General features: G+C 45.0%; 1 protein-coding gene across 2 annotated transcripts in view; it reads left to right on the top strand.

The window, feature by feature from the left end:
• The window catches only part of CDS2 (CDP-diacylglycerol synthase 2), a 62,385-nt gene extending 39,516 nt beyond the window's left edge, over positions 1-22,869 (top strand). For both annotated transcript variants that reach the window (XM_077872301.1, XM_077872300.1), the window contains exons 2-13: positions 392-528; positions 1,972-2,068; positions 2,824-2,921; positions 5,282-5,421; positions 6,926-6,984; positions 7,783-7,865; positions 9,845-9,932; positions 10,480-10,548; positions 11,479-11,631; positions 13,101-13,220; positions 14,566-14,669; positions 14,914-22,869. In XM_077872301.1, coding sequence (XP_077728427.1) covers positions 392-528; positions 1,972-2,068; positions 2,824-2,921; positions 5,282-5,421; positions 6,926-6,984; positions 7,783-7,865; positions 9,845-9,932; positions 10,480-10,548; positions 11,479-11,631; positions 13,101-13,220; positions 14,566-14,669; positions 14,914-15,046 — 1,281 coding nt within the window. In that variant the 3' untranslated portion in view covers positions 15,047-22,869. The remainder of the gene's footprint in view (positions 1-391; positions 529-1,971; positions 2,069-2,823; positions 2,922-5,281; positions 5,422-6,925; positions 6,985-7,782; positions 7,866-9,844; positions 9,933-10,479; positions 10,549-11,478; positions 11,632-13,100; positions 13,221-14,565; positions 14,670-14,913) is intronic.
• The last annotated feature ends 938 nt before the right edge of the window (positions 22,870-23,807 follow it).

The following is a 23,807-nucleotide window of genomic DNA, read 5'->3' as shown; positions in this document are numbered from 1 at the left end:
ATGAGGTCCTGATGAAATCAGGCCTGCCTCTCCTTTGGCTTTGGATATAAAAGAGCCCCTTTCTCCCTTGTCTGGACTGTTTCCTCTCCTGCCCCTGGCCAGGCAAGGGGGATTGAGCAGATTGTGGCTGTAACTCATTTCCTCATGGTACAGATGCGTGCCTCACTTCCAGCAGAGAGTTGGCCATCTTGGCACATGTCACAACAGTGTTGGGATCACTGTGTGTCCCATCTGTTTTGTCACTTGATTGTGCTAGGTCCTTGAGCCTTGTTGGGGCGGGAGTGGGTGGGGGTAGTGTCTTTTCCCACAGATCTCCTATGACAGGCATGTATTCATCACTATCCTGCTAAGCATTTTTGACCTTTTCCTCATCTGTTTTTCTGCCATGTAGGAATCAGAGACAGAAGCAAAGGTAGATGGAGAGACTGCATCGGACAGTGAGAGCCGAGCAGAAGCTGCTCCTTTATCAGCCTCTACAGATGATACACCAGAGGTCCTCAACAGGGCTCTTTCCAACTTGTCTTCAAGGTAACCTGGCTTCATGAGCAGATGCTTGTGGGGTCCTTGCTCCAGGTCCAGGTGCCAGGGGAGACCCAGAGCCCTCAGACAGCCTGCAGTCTTAGGACATGAGCCCCCACAGCCATGACAGTATGTGGGTAAGGGGCCTGCCTAGCAGCAGTGGCCACGGTCTCCCCGCTTCTGCTTGGGTCTCCGCTAAATGTGATCTAGTGCTTACTGGCTACTATGGGCACAGTCTAGAAGGATCTGGCCCTTGAAGGGTGCTGTAGGCTGGGCTGGAAGGTACAATCATCCAAGGAAGGTGGGGAAAGTGTGGACAAAGGGGTGGTGGTGGGCAAAGTTGCTGACACAACATGCAAAGGGGCTTGTGTCTAATAGGCTGCTTTTCACAGAGGAGCCCAACTTATCTAGGTCAGAGTTTAGTTTTCCCTGACCCACACACATGCATTGTGGACGTTCCTTAAATTCTCCCAGAAGAATTGAGAAATCTCAACTCAAGTGAATCCAGGGTTAAAATGTTAGTCCCTTGAAACTGATTCTCCAACACTGGCTATGTGGTCAGATGAAAAACACAAACTTTAAGACCCCAAAACATCATCTGAAGGTGGCTGTATGTGTGTCTCCCATACGCATGTCTCTTTGAAAGTTGGTATTGTGCAGTTGTCGAGGACATGGGTTCTGGTGCCAGACTCCCAGGATTCAAATCTCAGTTTGACCACATCCCAGCTGTCTGATTTGCGCATCCTTTTCCTTTTCTGTAAAAGTTACTAGTGTTGAGGGTTAAATGCATTAATATACACAGAGGCCCTATAAAAGTGCCAAATGCATCTTTCTGATCATTATTATCGTCAGTTAGTGTTGTTCTCACCATAAAGATGCAGGGGCAGAGTGATGTAGGATTCTGCTGCTGGAAATATATACATTGTTTTTTCTTTGGACTGAGAGCCATAGAAACCATCCAAGTAGGTACAGAAGTAGGCACCACATTTCCCTTGAGACTTTTGCCTGATTGCTTTGTTAAGATAAAAGCTGGGTATTGGGATCCCTGGGTGGCGCAGCGGTTTGGCGCCTGCCTTTGGCCCAGGGCGTGATCCTGGAGACCCGGGATCGAATCCCACATCAGGCTCCCAGTGCATGGAGCCTGCTTCTCCCTCTGCCTGTGTCTCTGCCTCTCTCTCTCTCTCTGTGACTATCATAAATAAATAAAAAAAGTTAAAAAAAAAAAAATTAAAAAAAAAAGCTGGGTATGTTTTTCTGTAGGCTTTGGAGCACCTGCTGAGTTTGGTATGGGTGAAGTGATGACTCTGTTTGCCCTTCTTCTGCCTGCCTGTGGCTAGTGTCTCCGTTGAGGTGAAAGGATTGACTTCTCCTTCCACAAAGAGCCATCCCCCTTGGGTTTGTGCTGCACTTCTTTCTGGGCTCCTAACATGCTTTCTCCTTCCCCTCTTTTAGATGGAAGAACTGGTGGGTGAGAGGCATCCTGACTTTGGCCATGATTGCATTTTTCTTCATCATCATTTACCTGGGACCAATGGTTTTAATGATCATTGTAAGTGTCATTTGCATACTATTTTAGTTTTGCCTTCATTTTTTTCCCACAGGATCAGTCATCTGAAGTGTAGGGCATTGGGTTGGTTTCTGGGCATCAGTGGGAGTTCCGGCTCCTTAGACCACATCTGCCTTAGAATATCTGACCTCTCCCTTTTTAGGAGCCAACTGGAGGGTGTTGGCACAGGCCAGTTGTGTGTGGTTAAAGATATCTCTTCATTTTAAAAGTTGATACTATTATTTCAGCTGTTTGATTAGCCTGTGACCCTGGCTATGACTCTGTGTGATTCTGATTTTTGTTTCTTGTTTTCCTGGGGCCTCACTGTGGGGCTTAGGACTTTGATTTAAAAATCCCAGTCCACAGCACTGCTGTCTTAGTTTTCCTGCTGTCATGGACAGGGTCAGATGACTAGTGGCTGACTGCTGAGCAAAGCAGTTGGGGCTTTTCAGGTATTTCTATTCAAAGTCAAAAGGAGAAGAGATTAATTGAGTCCAGGGAGGTACAACAATAAAAAGTTAATTGAAGCTTCAGTGGTATGTATTTATTGGATCTCCTATGTGAGACATAAAGGACTGCACTGCCAAGGGGAGCGGTGTGAGTGAGAAAGGAGAAGGAGAGCAGAATCACTGTAGGATTGACATTCTTAAATATGATAGTTTCTCTCCAAGACCCATGACCCATGTGTGGGTTTTTGCTTCCCAAGATGGTTAAGAACTGGGAATTAGCAGGTGTTCTGATTCTTTAATGTCTTGCAGGTGATGTGTGTTCAGATTAAGTGTTTCCATGAGATTATCACTATTGGCTACAATGTCTACCACTCCTATGACCTGCCCTGGTTCAGAACCCTCAGCTGGTAAGCCCGCTAACCCCACAGGGGCCCTTAATGGAATTGGACGAAAAGCATTTTTTGGTAGGTATTTACAGTCATGGTGGATAGGTGGGGAGTGATGGCCACCAACTCACATGGCACCTTTAAGACCCAAGTATTTTGGGTAGCCCCGGTGGCTCAGCAGTTTAGCGCCTGCCTTTGTCCCAGGGCCTGATCCTGGAGACCCGGGATCGAGTCCCACATCAGGCTCCCTGCATGGAGCCTGCTTCTCCCTCTGCTTGTGTTTCTGCCTCTCTCTCTCCCTCTTAATCTCTCTCTCTCTGTGTCTCTAATAAATAAATTTTAAAAAAATCTAAAGAAAAAAAAAAGACCCAAGTATTTTATGTGGCTGGCATGTGAGGAGTGTTGAATACTTACCTGGGGCCTGGAATCTCCCATACTGGCTACATCTTGAGCACGTTTGCCTTGGTGTTTGGATTCATCAGACTTTGCACAGTGGCCCCCAATTCTAGACCAGCATGTTTTAAATGCTCTATCTGAGCATCCCATAAGAGTCATCTGTAGGTTGTCAGTGCTGGTGTTGCTATTTCTGGAACTTGGTTTCCTCGTCCTTGAGACAGTTGGTTGAGACTGAGTCAGTCAACTTTGGACACCCCACCCCCACACCCCCACCCCACCCCGTTCCTCAGGATGGAGGCACCTAATGGGCCAGAGTGCGCAGGATCCAAATGTAGAGGATCTGGGCTCCTCTGAGAAACTCTGCTCCCTTTGTCCTAGGAAAGGGCTCGACTGCCTTCAGGCAGAAACACAGTTAAAACCTGTAGCACAGGTGATGTCTGAGATCCTGTCCTGATCTGAAACTCTGTTTTACTGGCTTCAGTATCCTCAGGGAACACAAGAACAGATCTCTTGTGTGGTGCTGAGAGGAGTTGGGACAAATACAGAATCTTCTCACCTGCTGTGCTGGGACTCAGGGATTGGTTCCATGACTTAGCAGCCCAAGATGAGGGCTTCTGGCCAAGGGAGCTGAAGTGCTCAGACTTGGGCCAGACATATCCTTCCCAGAGATGCTTCCTTACCACCCAGCCGTGCAGCCTGCCTCATGGTCTCCGCATGGGCCTGTGCCTGTCACCTGGGTTAAGATGTAGGTCTCTCTTGTGACTGTCCTATAGCTGAGAAGCAGTATTTTAAATTTTGTTAAACACATTCAGGATCTCTGACCTTCTGTTGTGGTCACTGACCTAAGGGAGTGTTTTTCATGTAACAGAAAACAAATCCAATACGAGAGTTCTTGAACTTCCACAATTAAAAAAAAGAAGAAGAAAGAAAATAGAGGAGAGAGGCTCTCTACTCTCTTTCCTACCTCAGGATCCTGATTGAGTATTTGGAGTAGGTCTGTGTGCGCCCATACTCCAAAGCATCACTGAGACTGCCAGGGTATATGAGCCATGGCCTCTCCCTTCCCAGAGGTCCAGTGGAGGAGGCAGGTTATAAACAAATGAATTAATGCCAGTGAAAGGTTTATGTGTCAGAGAGGCTTCAGAGACGGAGATACTCAGAGCACAATTAATTGCTTAGTGAAATGGCCAAATACTACATACTATAGAAATAAACATGGAGGAGGCAGAACCATGCTAGGTTGTGCAAGCTTTTTTTTTTTTTTTTTTTTTTTTTAAAGATTTATTTATTTATGATAGACATAGAGAGAGAGAGAGGGGCAGAGACAGGAGGAGGGAGAAGCAGGCTTCATGCCGGGAGCCCGATGCGGGACTCGATCCCGGGACTCCAGGATCGCGCCCTGGGCCAAAGGCAGGCGCTAAACCGCTGAGCCACCCAGGGATCCCCTTTTCTTTCTTTCTTTTTTTTTTTTTTTTTTTTTTTTGGTTGTACAAGTTTTTATGAAGAAAATGGTATTTGAGTAACGAGTGACAAAATGGTAAGTGAAGAGGATGTCCCAGGCTGGGGGAGATAGGAGTGAAGCAGATGGTGGCAAAGCCAGAGTAAACCACTGTGATAGGTGTGCAGGGTTCCCAGAAGAGTGGGAACAGGATGGGGAGGCAGGATGAGGCAGGCTCTGGAAGGTCATCTTATGGTTGGAGTATTCTTAGGTTAGGCATGGTGACTTTATAAAAGGGGCAAAAACTGAGTTTCAGGTTTGTGATGAATGGAGAGTGAGTGAAAACTGCCATGGACTTCCAGATAAAACTTCTCACCCACAGGGTCTCCAGTGAACAGGAAATTGTGGTTGGTTTGTCCCTCTGGGAGCTGCCACGGGAGGGTTCGGGTGGACTGCTGCTCTGATCCTCAGAGCTTCCTGTCAGCCTCACTGTGAAGGAGAGGCTACATGTGTGCTCCCCATGGTGGTGACCTGTCTCTATTTACAGGTACTTTCTCCTGTGTGTCAATTACTTCTTCTATGGCGAGACAGTGACAGATTACTTCTTCACTCTGGTCCAGAGAGAGGAGCCTTTGCGGATTCTCAGTAAATACCACCGCTTCATTTCCTTTACTCTCTATCTAATAGGTAGGCATTTAGTGGTTTACCAGTTCTTGTGTTTGTCTTGTTTTTGTACATTTGCTGAGTAGAAGTTGGGGAACTTCTTGGTTAATGCACAGGTTGGATGATGTTAAGTCTGTGTGGGACAGCAGAGCTGAGGGCTCTGCCTTAAATGTGAGTCATAGCAGCTTTTGACTAAGAAATGGGACTGAGGGCCTTGTGTGGTTTTAGGGACTATAGTTTGTGCCACCTGTCCCTGTGTCCCAGCCTCCTATGGAGGACAGCATAACACGGTCCATTCCTGACTCTGCTATTGGCAGAGATTCTGTGCTGTGATCAAAACAAAAACCACCTAGGAGTTTGGGTATAAAAACAAGCAGCTACCTTTAGGGGAGTCACCTGAGGAGCTGCACGAGGGCCATTACAGTGTGGTAGAAATTTTACCTATCTGGGTTTAAAAAGAGTGTGACTTCATAGGAGCTGGGAGCTTAATCTCTGAGACTCTTTTGTAGTCTGGAGCTAAAACAGCAGAGGTACTGTGAAGATTTAATCAGATACATTAAAAGTTGACAAACAGTAAGGTGCTGTGTCAGTCTAAACTCACTCCTACCTGAGTGTTAAGTGTTAATGCTAGTGTTTTTCGTAGTTACTCTCAAAGCCAGTTTGAGGCACAGGAGAAATTTGTTCTGACCTAAATTTCAGTCTGACCTATTTTTGATCAGCTTGATAGCAATACTGGGCTCTGTGAATAACACCTGGCCATTAAACCAGAAAATCCATTGCCAAGGAGTCTGTTGCTGTTGAGCATAGTCAAAGAGCATGCCTCAGACCCTGAAAGTAGCCCCCACAGTGGGAGGTCAGGAGTCTGGAATAGCCACATGAGGGGCCAAGCCACTCTTGTGGGTAAAAGTCTCTTTCCTTCCTGGAGGAGTGTGTGGGCCTGCAGATTTTTTTTTTTTTTTCTTTTTTGTGAGAAATGCAAGGCCCTGACTCCATACTAGGTAGATCCTCCCTTAGCCAAACCTATAATTTAGGATAGGGTCAGCAAACTTTTTCATAAAGGTCCAGATAGTATTTTAGGCTTTGGGGACCATTGAGTCTTTGTTGCAACTCTTCCGCCCTTGAGCATGAAAGGAGAACCCCAGATAATATATAAACAAATGGGCATGGCTGTGTTTCAATAAAATTTTATTTATAAAATAAATAGGCAGACAGGCAGCTGGCCTGACCTTTGTTGGTTGACCCCTGCTCTAGGATCAAAACATTCCTATCTGGTGAACAGTGTTCTAAATCAAGTGTAGTCTGCAAGATTTAAAAATATTGCCTTCCTTTGATTGTCTTGAGGAGTGCAGTTTTGTTCCTAACTCTTACTGGAATAACTAGGTTTATTCCCCTGGGCTTTGGAATTGTGTGCTGGTTAACTTCTGCCAGGAAATTGGCCAAAGGACCATTTAACACATCTAAAGGAAATGACTAGGACAGAGATAATGCTGGGTGTGATTCATTTTGCCCTTTCTCCTCCTCAAACTAGGATTCTGCATGTTTGTACTGAGTCTGGTCAAGAAGCATTATCGACTGCAGTTCTACATGGTAAGGGAAATATATGTATGTGTGTCAGAATTCTTGGCTTAAGTGAAGTTCTGCAGAAACTCAACAAGACTCTGCTTTCTGTGACAAATCGGAACTCTGGAATGCAGTCTGTTTTGTGTGCATCTAGAACCTAGAACATGAAGGTGTGTCTCTGTTTAAGTTAGGTGGCTCTGCATTCACATAGACCCAATCATTTTTACTTAATTTATACTCCAGGCAGACTTTCCACTAGGACCTGGAGGTGGCTTTCAAGTAAGGCTCAAGGTGAAGCTTCAGGCCCTGCTACCTCTCTCTTTCAACTTGAAAACAACCCCTGACTGAGTGTACCAAGTACTCAAGTAACATTTTTTACAAAGATTCTATTTACTTAGAGAATGCACGCACACAAAAGGAGAAGTAGACTCTTCCCACTGAGCAGGAAGCCTGACACAGGGCTTGATCCCAGGACCCTGAGATCATGACCTGTGCTGAAGGCAGACGCTTAACTGACTGAGCCACTCCAAATGCCCCAGCACTCAACAATTATTGAGAAAATGAGATGAAACCTAGGCTTTCAGAGCGGAGAAAGACTTGCTCATCTGTGGTCCCTAATTGTAGCTGGGGGCAAAGTTCATACCAAATGCCTGTTCTGTACCTTTTTACTTATAGTAAGACAAGTACAGACATCTATTCTACCTGTTTTTGTTTTTTGTCTTTTTTTTTTTTTTTTAAGCTATTTTCTATTTGTTATTGGCTGTTATTTGAAGTTCCTTTCAGGGTAACATATAGGTCAAATGTATTTTTGATCATCTTTTGCAGTTTGGCTGGACCCATGTAACATTATTGATTGTTGTGACTCAGTCACATCTCGTTATTCACAACCTGTTTGAAGGAATGATCTGGTGAGTGATGTCAGTGAGGGAGATTTTCCCTTTTATTTTGTGGGTTTTCTCATGTCCAGTAGGCTGAGAACTCAAGCTTACCTTCTAAGCCAAGGAGTTCTTACCTTGAGCTACATCAAAATCCCCTGCAGGGCTAGTTACATACAACATACATCACTGGGCCTCCCTCCTGAGTTTCTACTTCAATAGATTCAGTAATGAGAATTTCTAGTATATTCCCGGGTGATGCTGCTGCTGCTGCCAGTACCTATACTTTGAGAACCTATATTCTAGACTAACAAATACATGGATAATTAAAGAATCAAAGACAATGCAACTGTATGGCAACAGGTTGGAAAAACTAAAGGAAACTTTCATGATCTGGGAAAATGTAAACTCCCAAAAGTCATGAAGAAGAAAACTTGAAAAGATCAAGAACTATAGAAGAACTTTGAAAATCGCCTAAGAATCCACACATGGGAAAAAGCAACCGATGATGATAGCAGAGTTTTATCTACCCCTTCATATGAAAGCTAATAAGCTGAGGGAGGTAGAAAGAAGAATGTTACACTGATTTCTTTAATGATTACAGGTAACCATTATAAATAAACTATTAGCAAATAGAATCTGGCAATGTGTCAAAAGAACCATATAGTAGTCATTACTTAGTAGATTTTTTTCCAGAAGTACAATGGTTTCAGCAAGAAATCTGTCAGGATTTACAGAAATCAGGAGGTTGACTGAGGAAGCTGGATGATCTTGGAGAGAAGATGAAGGCATATCCTAATTTATATGAGGTACTCAAGTGTGATTAAGACTCCAGATTGTGCCTCTGTTTTCAGATCTCAGAATGAGGTTATAGTAATACCTACCTCCTGAGGAATAAATTAGTAACTATAGTAAAGTGCTTAGAACAGAGACATAAATGTTGGCCTTGGGCACTATAACGTTTAAAACAATGATAATAATGGCCTAAGGAGGCACACAATCTTTCCCTTTCTTTCAGAGTTTTTGTTAGATAATTCTAAGGAATGGCCCATGATAAGTCCTTATCTTTAGGGCCAAACATACCACTTGGTTGTATGTGAATCATAGTAAAATTTCTGGTTATTGGTTTTCACTCAACCTATAGGATTTAATTATAGATGTAGAAAATATGAAGAGCAGAGAATATGTGCTAGAAGCCTCGACAAAGTAGAACTTTGACATTGTATGGGTTTGGGACGATACAGATGCTCTCTTAACAAACAGAAAATGTTGCCTCTAATTGATGAGTCAAGAAATCAGAGATTTATGTATATCATGTTAAATAAGGCAATTTAAATAGAGGACATTTTTAAAAAGTGATAATGGAGAGTGAGGAGAGCAGAACGATGGTACAGGTGTGAAGCTGTACGGCTCCTTTTTCGTGGTGGCGATCAGCAGGCCAGGGGTGATGGGTCAAGAAGATAGCTAGCTGTGTGGGGTGTGGGATGTGGTTCTGCACTCAGCATAGCCCTAGGGAAATGTAGTGCTCGCTAGAGTTAGTCATAAACCATTTACAAAAAAAGTAGGTAAGTTATGAAATAAACATGAAATACACTGCATAGAATTATGTAGGTAACCACTAGAAGGAGAGAAGTCAGGAATGAGTACAAGTAATTATTTTGGGGGAATAGAGATAGGGATGAGGGAAACCGGGTAAACGTTTTCTTCTTTACAGTTCAAATTTGTATTACCACGTTTACACTGTGCATATATTACTTTTGTAAAAGAAAAAGCAAATGGCACTTTATAGAACACCATCATTTATTCAGGAGTTATTCAGAAAACATGTGAACGTCTGCTTTGTCCCTGGTACTAGGTATAGTTTGTCTGTTTTTTATTTCTTTCTAGCTTCTTTCATGGATAAGTACTTACAGGTTTCGTTGGTATTGGAATTGATGAACGGCATTGTTTTGTAGACATCTGAGGTATTGCCATCTTGGGAAAGTTGATTTTTACTTTGGTTTGTTCCCTAGGTTCATTGTCCCTATCTCTTGTGTGATCTGTAATGACATTATGGCCTATATGTTTGGCTTCTTCTTCGGTCGGACCCCTCTCATTAAGGTAAGTGGGTCATCCTAACATGAAGTACTGCCATGAGGGAAGGGTGGTGCTTTCAGTACAAGCAGAGCAGCTTGGGAACAAAAGAAATCTAGCCTATGTATGTGTGTGTATCTTCAGTCATCCCAAAGAAAGTCTAGCTGGCAAGGACTTAGTTTTGAGAGAAAAGCCAAAGGAAGACATTTGACAACTATTCATAGAGAGGAAAAGAGCTAATAGAATGTTTATAGACAAAATAGGCACATTTTGGGGGCTTTGGTCTGAATATGAGTGTTGTCATTAAATTAGTATACCCTTTCCTAATTATCTGACTTGAATGACTAATTGGGACAGAAAGGAAACTGAGGGGTATGAGGCTGGGAGTGGAGTAAGGAGATCCAGTATAGGGTTATTTTAGAAGGGGAGGTGGTTAACAGAATGAGGTGGGGCTTTTTGTTTTCTTTTGTTTTTTGTTTTTTTTTTATAGTAGAAAGATTTTAAACAAGTAATCATTGTTTCCAAAGCCAGTTGTCAAAATGCCCTTTGTTAAGAATTTGTTCTTTGTCCCTAGCTGTCCCCGAAGAAGACCTGGGAAGGCTTCATTGGAGGATTCTTTGCTACTGTGGTGTTTGGCCTGCTGGTAAGTGGTGGTTCCCTGCTGCTTGGGGGAATGGACAGAGACCTCACACCTACCATCAAAGCTTGCCGAGGGCTAGAGAGCTGGTTTCCTGAGGCCAAGGACTCTGTCCCACTGAGTGATTACCTCACCCCGTGAGGGGCATGAGCATGGCCTGCTCTGTCACTGGCTCAGCAGAGTCAGCTGTCCTTCATCTGCCAGTTTTCAAACAGGGTCTTGGTAGTTGAGGAGCAGGGGGCCAGATGCACCTGTACTCCTCTCATGCCAAGGCGTGGTGACACTCAGCAGGTAATGTCCTTATCTACACATTTGGTATTTCAAGGTTGAGTGCTTGGTAGCTGAGAGTAGGAGGTGAGGTGAGTTATGTCACTCCAGCCCAGGTTCTCTCCCATGTGTGCCCTGTGGGAGGAGGATGATCTTCCCACCCTTTCTGGAGCATTCCCTGCTTCTGACCATCAGGCCAGCTTCTCTTTTCAGAAGTGCCAGCCGTCCTCCAGTACTGGTTCCTTTACTTCCTTGCTCTTCTATATTCTTCCTCTAGGCTGGCTGTCTCTCACTATACCACTCCCTGACAACATGCCTCCAGTTCAAATTAAATTAAGAGATCTTGAGAAAAAGGGACCATTGCTCCCCTAAATGGGGAGAAGCTTCTTGTAGTCCTTTGCCCAAATTCCTTCAGGTCTTTCCTGGATTTCGATCTGGGTGTTTGGGCAACTATGTGTAAAGCCTCAGTGGGCCATGAACCTCTTTTTCAATTCTTTTCCAAACTCAGGCAAAATACTTGTGGGAAAGCATGAACCTCTGATTTAGTGCACAGCTCACAGTTAGCAGGGTCCTAGGCGCTGTGAGAGATGCAGTGAAACCCCATGCGAGCTGCTCAGGCAGGATGGCTGGGACTTGTATCTTCTGCCCAACTCTGCTCTTTATCTTCAGCTGTCCTATGTGATGTCCGGGTACAGATGCTTTGTCTGCCCTGTGGAATACAACAATGACACCAACAGCTTTACTGTGGACTGCGAGCCCTCCGACCTCTTTCGTCTGCAGGAGTACAACATTCCTGAGGTGATCCAGTCAGTCATTGGCTTGGTATGTGCCACTCACGTTGGGCAAACTATCCCTGGTTAGCTAGTAACTGCAGAGAGCGAACCCTCTCTCCACCATGGCAACTCCCTCAAGAAAAAACCTTGCTTCCTCCCTCCACAGTGCTGCAGATCCCAGCGTGGAGGAGACTTGTTCAAGTCAGATAAGGGTGAGAACAGAAGGAAACACTTCAGCTCACTTCAATTCATTTAGACCAGTGGTTCTCAAACTGTGGTCTGGGGAGTCCCTGAGATCCTTTTAGGGAATCTCTGAGGTCACAGTTATTTTCATAATGATATAATAACATTATTTGCCTTTTTTAACCTTGTTGACATTTGCTGTGAAAGGTGAAAAGCAGTTGTGGGTAAACTTGCTGATACTCTAGCATGAGTGAAGGCAGTGGCACCTAACTGAACTAAGACATTGGATTCTTCATGCCACACACTTGCTGTAAGAATAAGGTAGTTCCTCTTAAGAGTGTCTTTGGTGAAACCATAAAATGATTCATTTTATTAAATCCTGACCCTTGAATACATACCTATCTAGTACTCTTACACACACAAATAGAAAGTATTCATTTCCTTTACCTAAAGAAAAGCAGACATGTACCTGTTTGAATTATGAGCTGAGCTAGCTGCTTTTTTATAGGGACATAATTTTTACTTGAACTGACTAGTTTTTCAACTTTGCATATTTGACAAACATTTTCTTTGAAAACGGATGAAGTCAGCCTGTCACTTCAAGGAAAACACCTGACAGTGATTGTTACCAATGATAGAATTTGGCTTCCTAGTGAAAATTAGTATTTTGGAAAGCATATACCTGTCACTGGAGCTTGACAGCTTCCTAATACTTCAAAGCTTTGTGGATGTGAGCTGCAATGATTTTTGTGTGTGGGATTTTTATAATGATTTTAACATAATGATTATTTTGACATGTGTTTTGACATTGTTTATAGCAAAATGTGTCTACATTTGGAAGATTTATATAACTTAGTGAACTGTCATTTTCTAAATGGCCAATGCATGGTGTTTAAACTGTCAGGTGGGGTAAAAGATTCATTCAAAGTGTAAGACAGACCCATGGATTTCAATGTTAAGAGTATTATAAGTTCATTCATTGGATTTCAAATTCCACACTGCACCAAATTTTTAAGAAACTACCACTTGTCCAGTTCTGGTGTAGTGTCAGAGAAGAATACCTATAATTATCTGAAAAGACAATGCTAAAATACTCTTCCTTCTTTCAGCTACTGTGTAAGGCTGGATTTTTTCCACATGCTTCAACTAAAACATCATATTGCAACAGACTGAATGCATAAATGTTCTCTATTAAGCCAGGCATTAGAGATTTATAAACAAACAAAATCTAGTTTTCTTACTAATTTTGTTTTTGGGGGAGAAAATATAGTTCATTTCATAAAGAGTTATTTATGTTAACAAGGCATCTTGACTGATTTCATTTATTCTTCTCAGACAACAGTCTGGATGTACCCCTTCCAGATTCACAGCATTGCCCTGTCCACTTTTGCCTCGCTCATCGGCCCCTTTGGAGGTTTCTTCGCAAGTGGATTCAAACGAGCCTTTAAAATCAAAGTAGGAAAACTCTCTTCTCTGTTGTTCTTGTTGTCTCTCAGCCTGATATCCTCCTTTCCCTCCCCATCAACCACCACCTCCTTCAAAATACCAAGCTGTAAACTGACTAATATGTGTGCTCTTCTTCACTTATGGGTGGAATTTAGGCTGGTTAATTTAAAAGTACATTGTTTCTGGGGCTCCTGAGTGGCTCAGTTGGTTAAGTGTCCAACTGTTTATTTCAGTTCATGTCATGACTCTCAGGGTCGTGAGATTGAGCCCCATGGGTGGAGCCTGCTTAAGATTCTTTCTCTCTGTCCCTCTGCACATCTACCCCCACCCCCTGCCCACTGCCTTATGTTCTCTAAAAAACAACAACAACAACAACAACAACAACAACAACAAAACAAGAGTAACATTGTTTCCAAGAAAATTCAGTATAGTTGACCCTTGAACATGCAGGGGTTAGAAGCACTGCTCCCTTCCACCATCCCCATTCTCCCACACAGTAGAAAATTCACATATAACTGTTTACTGGAAGAATTACTGATAAACAGTTGATTAACACATATTTTGTATGTTATATGTATTATAGACTGTATTCTTACAATAAAGTAAGCTAGAGAAAAGAAAATGTGATTAAGAAAATTAGAAAGAGGGACACGTGGGTGGCTCAGTGAGTGAGCATCTACCTTCAGCCCAGGTCATGATCCCGGGGTCCTGGGATCGAGTCCTGCATCAGACTTCCTGCATGGAGCCTGCTTCTCCCTCTGCCTGTGTCTCTGCCTCTCTCTCTGTGTCTCTCATGAATAAATAAATAAAATCTTTAAAAAAAATTGTGAGAGAAAACACATTTACATTACTGTATTTACTGAAAAAAATTCAAGTATAAGTAGACCCATGTAGTTCAAACCCCTGTTGTTCAAGGGTCAACTGTAGTTGGATTTTCAGTTTATTTGTTAATATATGTTGTATCTTTCTTCAGAAGAAACCTTTTACCATAAGATTGTGTTCTATAATACACTCAGCATTTGAATCAACACTTCTGGTTTTTTTTTTTTTTTAAGATTTTATTTATTTATTCATGAGAGACACAGAGAGAGAGGCAGAGACAGGCAGAGGGAGAAGCAGGCTCCATGCAAGGGGCCCGACTTGGGACTCGATCCCGGGACTCCAGGATCACTCCCTGGGCCAAAGGCAGGCGTTAAACCGCTGAGCCACCCAGGGATCCCCCTGAACCAACACTTCTTACTTTCTATTGCCCTTAGCTACTCAGGACATTAGTGGGGCATTGACAAGGGACCATAGGCCAGGGTTTGGTGTTGGCCTAGCCCAGGCTCACCAGTCCTTCCTCTGCCTCAAACAGGACTTCGCCAACACCATTCCTGGCCATGGAGGCATCATGGATCGCTTTGACTGCCAGTACCTGATGGCCACCTTTGTCAACGTGTACATTGCCAGTTTTATCAGGTACTGTGCCATTCCATCTGAACCATGTTGGTGGAATTTTGAATGTGGTGAAATTCTAGAATTTGAGCTACAAATCAGTTGGAGTGAAAAGCGTCCCAAACACGAATGCAGTTTTTAGTTGTACTCTGTCTGGATTCTCTAAGGGCCCCCCATCCTGCCCTCCATGAGTAGAGAATCCAGAGAGAACAGCAACCATTTGGGTAATCAGGCTGATGGGCTCCTGTTTCCTCACATTCTCTTCCAGGGGCCCCAACCCAAGCAAGCTGATTCAGCAGTTCCTGACCTTGCGTCCAGATCAACAGCTTCACATCTTCAACACACTCAGATCTCACCTGGCTGACAAGGGGATGCTGACAGTTGCCACGGAGGATGAATAGGGGCCCTGGGGCTGAGACAGCAGGAGCAAACGGAGCAAGGGGCCAGGTTCCAAGGCAAGCCCCACTGATGTGATTCAGACAATGACGAGGCTTCAACTCACTGTTTTTCTTTTTTTTTTTTGGGGGGGGGGGGGGTTAGAGTGTTTTTTATTTGTGGGTTTTAAAAACAATCTGTATATACTGTCTTTGTGCTTATGATTTGGGTCGTGGATAAACTACAGCTTTGAGTTGGAAAGAAGTCACGGGGGTAAGACCATTTGGGTTTTTTAAAAAAAGTTTTAACCTGAAAGACAGTGTTGTCCAACCAGGGTGCATCTGCTTGTGCTTCTTGCTCCCAAGCTAGAGCCTCTGTTTCTGGGCTCGATCAGAAAGTGGATGTTCATCTGTGTCTGATCAGTTCAGGGGGTCCCCTGGCCTGTCGTCTTTGTAGCTGCTCCCAGCTGGGAAGAGGTGCATAGCTTGGATGTCTTTGCTACTGGAGAGCTTTCACCTGGGCTTCTCAAGAATTCCTGCCCTGGAATGATGGGACAATTGCCTTCTGTACGCCGGAGGGACAAAAGTTTGTTAATTAGATAAGCATTCTACCCACAAAGTCCTGCGGAGTGTGAGCTCTGCTTTGATATGGGTTCACCTTACTTCATCATAGACCGAGAGGCGGCTTCAATATTTTTTTCTTCAGGAAGCACGAGAAATTATTTATAATAGTCTGAAAAAATACACTGTAATATTTCAAGTGTATGCAGTAGAATGTACTGTAACCGAGCCCTTTTCCACAGGTTATAGACTCAAGTGGCTCCTCTTGGGTAGTCCAGCTATGTCTTTTCAGGGACGCTACTGTTCACGTTTGTGCTGTAGACTTGTTGCTGCTGAATCCTTTCTGGGGGCTTTCCTGTTAGGCAGGGAGCAGGGGGCTTCTTGTTCACTCACCCTTTGCCTGACCGACCACCCTAATAGCTGCTGTGTTGTATATATACTACCCTTACGGCAAGTGTGTATCTGTGTGTTTTAAAAAATCACTTCTTTCTTACAGTGATTTCAATTGTACCATGACTTCTTCACTGAAACCACAAAATCCTGCTTACAACTCTGGAAAACCTAACCTGATTAGAGGTGTGACTATTCTGAAGATTACATGCACATTTATATATATATATATATATATATATATATATATATATATATATATATAATATTATATATATATAATGTGACCAGTTTAGATGTAGTTTGTATTTTATTGAGGGACCTTTTTTTCTTTTAAACTGTGATTTTTTTTTTCCCCCTGCCTGATTATAGGAGTGAGGTTGACTTTGGGGCAACAAGTTCTTTGTCAGGACAAGAAGGGAGGTTAGGAGAGAGAACTTGGTGCCCAGGTGTTCGGTTATTCTGTGCCATGGTGGTTCTCATTGCCAAATGAGGGTGCAGTGACTTGCTTCAGCACCTTGGTCTGCTATTGGTTCATTCTGTTTCTGTTTAAATCAGCCTTCCCTGGATGTTCACAGTCAGCTTAGGTCACTGATATGTCTGGCGCAGGGCAGCCGGCCCCTCTCAACATTGCAGCTCATGATCACTGCGTGGCTTTCTCCACGTTTGCAGCACTGAAGCCACTTTCCCCCCTCTGAGCTTGTACTTCCATTTCAGTACATGGCTTTTCTGGTTCAGGGCCGAGGCCCCTTAAAAACAAAATGGGTTTTTACATGGGGTTTCCGTTCTGGCTGTGTGATCCTGATGTGACCATCTGGCAGGACACAGCACTTTCTTGGTCCTCATCTTGAGTGCTCCCCTAATTCCAGTGTTCTGTGATTCTGGCTGAGCAAGTTCATGTCACCAGAGGCTAATTGTGGGTATCGAGTTGTGGCCTGGGCACCCAAACAGCAAGAGATTTCAGGCCATTACTAAATGCCTGACCTTGAGATGAGTCAGTAGCTCACTGATAAATCTTAAACAGTGAAGGTCATTAGTAACAAATCTAGTTTTCACATTGAAGAATGAACTTGGTTTCTGAAACCAGAGACACAAGGGGTTGGTTGTTTCTGTTGCCTTAGTGTGGGCATATGGTGGGGGCCTTGGTGGCTGGAGCCCAGCAGCCCTTGCAGAAGACTGTCTTTGGGATCAGGGTGCCTGGCACCTTCCTCTGTGGAAGTGGTCACCGAGGGGGCCTCTGGGGTCCTAGGAAACTGAAGCTGGATTCTCACTAGAGCTCTCAGCAAGAAGCCCAGAAGGTCAGCTTGGGTTTTATCTTCTGTTTTCCCCACCTGCTTTCTGGTCAGAGAAGAGGAATTTCCTAGAGCCTAGTAGCCAGGAAAGCAAAGCCACCTTGTGTCTCTGAATATGCACAGTGTTTTTCCTTCTCCCATTTGTTAGGATATTTCACCGTATGGTCAAGATGTAGGAGACTATTTTAACATACTCCTGGACTGATCTTCATGAATGGCATAACTTGCTTCAGATCCATTTTTTTGTGTGTGTGAGAAATAAAATGTGACCGAAACTGTGTGCTCTCCCTTGTTGTGACTTCAGTTTCTCCCTCCCATGTGTGGTTTTCCATTCCCCACTTGTTTCTGCATCATTATTATCTTGCAGTCCTAATTTAGAAACCTTTGTTTTTTGCTCAGAATCTAGTGATTTCTGGAGGCACCTCAGGTCGGAGTCCTGAGCACCTTACTAGTGAGGTCACTGAGGGTCAGAGCAGCGAGAGTGCTTCTCCAGGGTCACCGGGCAGAGGCAAGCCTCATTCCACCTTGCACTGCCCCGCTCACCAGGATAGGGATGATCCCTGGCCCCACTTGCTTTTGTGAGATGGTGTTAAGTGTGCCTGGAATTCTGCAGCATTGGTTCTTCAAGCCGAGGAGGCCCAGCACCAGGTTGGCACTTACAGAGGGAGCTGATGAGCAAGGGTGTCCTGGAAACCTGGAGGTGGGGAGGGGTTCTGCAGAGGGCTGGGCCTGAGCATCCTCCCTGGTGAGCCCAACTCGTGACTGCTCATGGGATGCCTGAGTCTTTTCCCCTTCACCACCCTCAGCATTGAGAAAGTGTACATGTATGTTTTGCTTCTGAGAGTGAAATCCCTAAGGCAACCTGGATCTTATTTGTGCTTATTATTTTTTGCCTGTTTCATATTCTGAGCATATTAGTAGCTACAGTATAATTATATTTTAAGTTATTTACTCTTAGTGTTTTTTTATATTTTGTATCTCTAATTCTATAATGTATGTCTGAAATTAGTGTCTCACTTTTAGAAGGGGTGGAATGTAACATTTAATCTTATACAGGTGGACTTTGGAGCCATTTTCATAGTATTTGTTTTTTCCCACTGGGCCGCTTCTCCTGTAACTTATATTTTTGGAATCTTCCTGCATAACACATTTTAAAGATTAAACAGACCCTGAATTGAATCTAAGCTACTTGCTGAGTTGGCTGGAAGATGATCCTAATGGTTTCCTGAGTTCAGATCTTCAAACTGTCCACGAGTCCCCAGCAGGCTCAGCGGCACCCCCATGTCGATGGAGGTGGTCGGGAGGATGTAAATGACTCAGGGCAAAGAGTGTTACTGCTCAGAAAACTCAACAATGGCCTTTCTCTATTAGGAACCTGCCCTAGGTCAATTTCTAAGTAAGTAGATTTCCATTACTCTATGCAATGTGATCCGTCATTCTGGAACCTCTTCCTGTGTCCATAATATTTTAGGCACCGTCACTGGCTTCCAGAGTAACTCCATCTGGGCCTACCTTCCTTTCCCATTGTGATGATGTGCTGAGTATCAGGTGGAGTAGCGAGGGGGTGGTTTTACTTTTCCCAGGGTTCCCGTTCTTCCAGAGTCAGGGAGGGGAGGAACGGCTAGGAGGAGGATGTCCAGGTGGCTGTTTAGACATCACAAGACAGTGAACCATGGGCATACTCACTGTGCTTGTGTGCAGCAGGGACTCTGAAGAAGCAGCTATAACAAATCCTCAGCTTCTTCCCTAGAGGGGCTGATTCTTGGCCAGAGTCTCATTGTTCTGTCCTTGTCTTGGTCAAAAGGAACTTCTCTTTCCCTTGATCACTCTCCACACAGTTGTCCATTTTCCAGTTTTTGAAAGACATTTGACACTCCCATTGTCTGATTTGGTTTCCCTTGTTGGGTAAGGGCCTGATGGCCTGATCTGCAGAGGGTGCTGCTCTTGGCCCATATGATCAAGAGTGAACAGTCTCTTCTAGGCCCACCTCATCTTGGTCCTGGACTCTGCTCATCCACATCTCTGCAGCAGGCAGGCATTCTCAGTGAGGAATGGAGTCCCAGCTGCTGACTGCTTGTACCACTGTCCAGTGTTCCTGTCTTTCTGTTCCTCCTGGCTCTGCCCTGTCACCGCCTTTCAGGTTGACTAGTAGGGACCTTACTACCTGGGCTCTCAGGTGGCTAGAAGTTATTCTTACCTGGGGCTGTCTCTTAATGGAGTAAGACTTTCACCTGTTTGTAGGTGGACTGTGTTTTCAAGAGCGAAGAGCTCACAGCTATGAGGGCAATTTGGGAGATATACTTTGGATGTTGGGGTTTGTAGAATATTTGAGTAATTTATGAGACTAGAGGGCAGAATATGTGGCATCTTAAGATTTTATGGGTGGTGGGTTTCAAATCTCTTGGCCTTTTGAAGAACCTGTCCCATCTCCTTCCCCTCTCCACCAAATGCCTATCTGCTGAGGCTCCTTTTTATTCTTGAGCAAATAAGATACCAGCAGTGTATTATTATTATTAATAATAATAGTTGCAATAATAGTCATAGCGCTTAATATGTGCCAGGTATAATGCTAAGGGTTTATATACATTATCCCTTTTAATCCAGAAAACAGCCTTTGATTAGATATTATTGTCCTCATTTTATAAATAAGGAAACCAAGGCACCATGACAGGCTGATCTCACTGGTTAAGAAGATAGACTTCGGGCTCGAATAGCCCTAGGTTTAGGCAGGTTACTAAATCTGATGGGGTCTGACAGTCACCTCCCACAAGGGGTTATTCTGAGGATTTTATGAGCTAATGCATGTAAGCATTTAGCACGGTGCCTGGCACTTAGTAAGCACTCAATAAATGGTAGTTCTTGTCAAATTCAATAAGTAATTTGAACCGAAGTTAGTGTAATGCCAGAGACTGGGTTCTTAGTCACTACACTGTTACTTGCCCTGCACACAGCCTGGGTGTTCACAGTCTAGAAGATTTTGAGAGAGGCAGGCCAACTTTAACACCCACCTACAGTGTGTGGGTGCATCAGACTTCATTTAGAAGGCTAGCCTGACAAAGGGAAAGAAGACATGATGATGGGCAGCAATTCTTCACTCTTAGTTAGAGTGGTTTCCGTGAGGTCTTGCCCACTTTCTGTTGCCCATGGCCTGGGCTCTCCTTGGAGAAGGTTCTTACCTCTTGCCTGATGCTGCCTCCACTCCATGAGAGGTGAGGTCTTGTGACTCACTCTGGACCCCATTTTCCTTTGTACACAGCTCAGTGGCCTGAGCAGTATCCTGTATGGGTGGGCCTCTCAAGGGCCAAGGAGAATGGGGAAAAGAGAAACCTATGTGGCAGATTATAGTACTGATGGAAATCTTAGAAGTTCTGCCCATACCCTCACAACATAAGTCAGGGGCCTTGTGTTTCGTGCTTTCTTAAAAGTATTAATGGGCAAGGGGTGCCTAGATGGCTCAGTTGCTTAGGTGTCTGCCTTCAGCTCAGGCCATGGTCCCAAGGGTCTTGGGATTGAGCCCCGTGTCAGGCTCCCTGCTCGGCGGGGAGCCTGCTTCTTCCTCTTCCTCTGCTGTTCCTCCTGCTTGTGCTCTCTCTCTATCTCAAATAAATCAAATCTCTTAAAAAAAAAAAAGGTATTAATGGGCTAGAAGCAGATGACCTCTTGAGAGGCTAGATGGCATGGAGTATTTGTTTCTGGTGGAGTCTCGTTTAGCTAGAATCAAGGTTAGTTTAAAGGATCAGATAGGTGTGTGATGAATGAACGGAAAACAAGCACTGGGATTGCGTGAACAATATTTCACTTAGTTTTCCAAATGGAGATGGGGACTTGAGGGAGGGCATGTGTTTGAGGTGGAGGGTTCTTTGCTTTGAAGGAATCTTGCTGACAGAATCCATGAGAGTCTCAAGCCAATGGAATAATCATAACTACCAATTGACCGTGGACTGTTTCCTGGGTGTTGTTGGGGAATGAAGACTAGACTCAAAGCCCCGTTGTATTTAAAGAATGGTCTCTTCCCTTCAGTTAAATAATGAAGTAATGACTATGAATGGAATCAGGAGAAGGTTGTAGAAGTGTTCAGTAAGCATCTGCTCTGACAGGCTGATCTTAGTTTGCCCTCACGCCCTCCTGGACTCATATTTGCCAGGCCTGGCACTTCTTCCCTAATTATTGCATCTGATGGACACAGGTTGCCGTCTGTCTGTGAAGAAATGGGCTCTCAACTGGGGACAGGGGCCCTCTGGACATCGGGGCGACAATGCCCTGTGTTGGTCTCCTGGGCACAGGGCAGGGCCTACCTAGCTCCTTGCAGCCTCCCTAGGGCTTTACCTAAGTAACACTCACAGGGTGTAAGTGGACTTAGCCACCTGGTGATTCTGTCCCAAGTGAAATTGTGTCTCTGATACTGTTTTTGTCCTTGGCTCCCGGAACACATCTGCTTCTCCCCTTCATTCAGTTTATGGACTGGGCTTGCTGCCTTTGTGCCTAGAAATGCCAGAATAGGAAGGGAATTCTAGTTGGCAGAATGAATATCCATATTCTTCTAAGAATGTCCTTCATGTGCTGCTTTGTTTTCATTCACAGAGTGTCGTGTCACTCCTTAGGTCATCCTGGCTGGGTATCTGGGGAACTGGTTAGAAAGGGGAAGAGATGAGTGGACATCATGGCCAATAAAAGCAAAGGACTTGGAGCTGCAAGAACAAGTCAGGACAGAATGCAGAGATTTGTTGCCCTCCACCCAGAAGACGGGTGAGAAGCCACAGGAGGCAAAGGAGAGGCCAGGCAGGAGTCCTGTGGCTGAGGGCAGACTAACGGGGGGCCAGCCCTGTGTTTTGTGGGTGCAGGGACCAGAAACAGAGCTCAGAAGCCTATCCAGGAAGATTCAAAGCTCACGGAATATGGACTATCCTCTGGAGCTGATGCTGATAGCAAATTTTTATTGATGCTTCATACTTTCCTAAAGGGAAGGGGAAAACCAAAGTGGGTGAGGTAGGGGGCCCCTCTGTGGAAGCCCCAGGAGCTCTGGGGTGTTGGGGGAGCTGGGCACAGCTGTGGAGCTGCTCCTCAATTCTGTCTTGCTCTGAGGATCGATTTAACCCGAAAGCTCCCCCAGACAGAAACGCCTCCCTGCCCCATTGGGGAGTGCCAGGCAGTCACCTGTGGCCCATCCCAGCTGTGTCTGTGCCACCCAGAGATTAGCCTGTGTGTACCCTGCCTCCTCAAGGTCAGTGTCTCTGCTCCTCCCCTCGTGCGGTGTGATTCAGTCACGTCAGACGGGTAAACTGGTACTAACACTTGCTTTTCCTGCGCTCACACACTGGTAGCCTTGGAGCAGCTCTTGGGGGTGTATGGAGCCCACCTGACAGTCCTTAGGGCCTCCCCAGATAGGTGTGCTGCGGCTGTGCCCTTTACCTGACCTGGGGGTTTGCGGAATCCATGTGTATTAGCCACAGCTGACCTTTCTCTGTGTTCTGATCTGTGTTGGAACAGTACATGTAGATTCTTTTTCAGTGCAGTTCCAGAACATCATGTATTGTACATTGGGAAATATTTACCTTATTTATATACCTGAATGTTCCTGTTACACAAATAAACATCTATTAAGTTCTGTATTGTTTGTGGTTTCTGATGGGGGAGGAGTGCCTTGTGAAGGGTATGGGTGCGTGGGACTTGGCTCGAAATGGGGCGGGGGGGATGCGGTGTGGAACCAGCATCCTTTCCCAGAATGCTGCCACCCCTGCCAGCTTCTAAAGACATTCTGCCCTTGGCCTTTGCAACCTGCTCTCTTGGCTTTGGTCCGGCTTCCCTAACTCTTCCTCCTCAGCCACTTTTCTGAGTATCCTTTTCCACCTGTCTGTCCCTGAGATTGTGGCACTCTGCCTGAGGCTTTCTCCACCCCCCACAACTGAACTCTGTCCTGGGTGTATTGACCCACTCCCAGGGCTCTGATTACCACACTCACCTCCACGATTCCCAAGTCCACACCCCTAACCCACATGGGCTGCGAGGCCTCTTCATGTGGAGTTTGCATGACCAAACCCAGACCCTGACCCTTTACCCACACGTGCCCTAGCCCAGTGTTTTGTTCCACAGCCAGTACTTAGGAGCGATCTCATCAGTAAACACAGCCTGCCCATTCTTTTTGTTTTTTTTCTTAAAGATTTCATTTATTTATTCATGAGAGAGAGAGAGAGAGAGAGAGAAGCAGAGACATAGGCAGAGAGAGACGCAGGCTCCCTGAAGGGAGCCTGATGCGGGACTTGATCCCAGCATCCCGGGATCCTGACCTGAGCCAAAGGCAGACGCTAAACCACCCAGGTGCCCTGACAGCCTGACCATTCTACGTTCATCCTGCCCACCGGAGAAACGGTGGGGCCCCAGTCCTCTGTCCATGTGCTGAAGGCTCTTGTCCTGGCTTGTGAGGTCCATCTGCTGGCTCTGAGGAGGCCCCAGTCAATGGCATCAGGGCCCATCTCCTGTGGGCACCTCTGCAATTGACTGCATCTGGTGACCTTCCACCTCAGAGCCTCTATGCTTAGGTCTTGATG

This window comes from Canis aureus, chromosome 26, assembly GCF_053574225.1.
Source record: "Canis aureus isolate CA01 chromosome 26, VMU_Caureus_v.1.0, whole genome shotgun sequence".
In the NCBI taxonomy this organism is placed as follows: Eukaryota; Metazoa; Chordata; class Mammalia; order Carnivora; family Canidae; genus Canis; species Canis aureus.
Note: the sequence above shows the minus strand (reverse complement) of the source record. Positions and strands in the feature narration are given on the sequence as shown.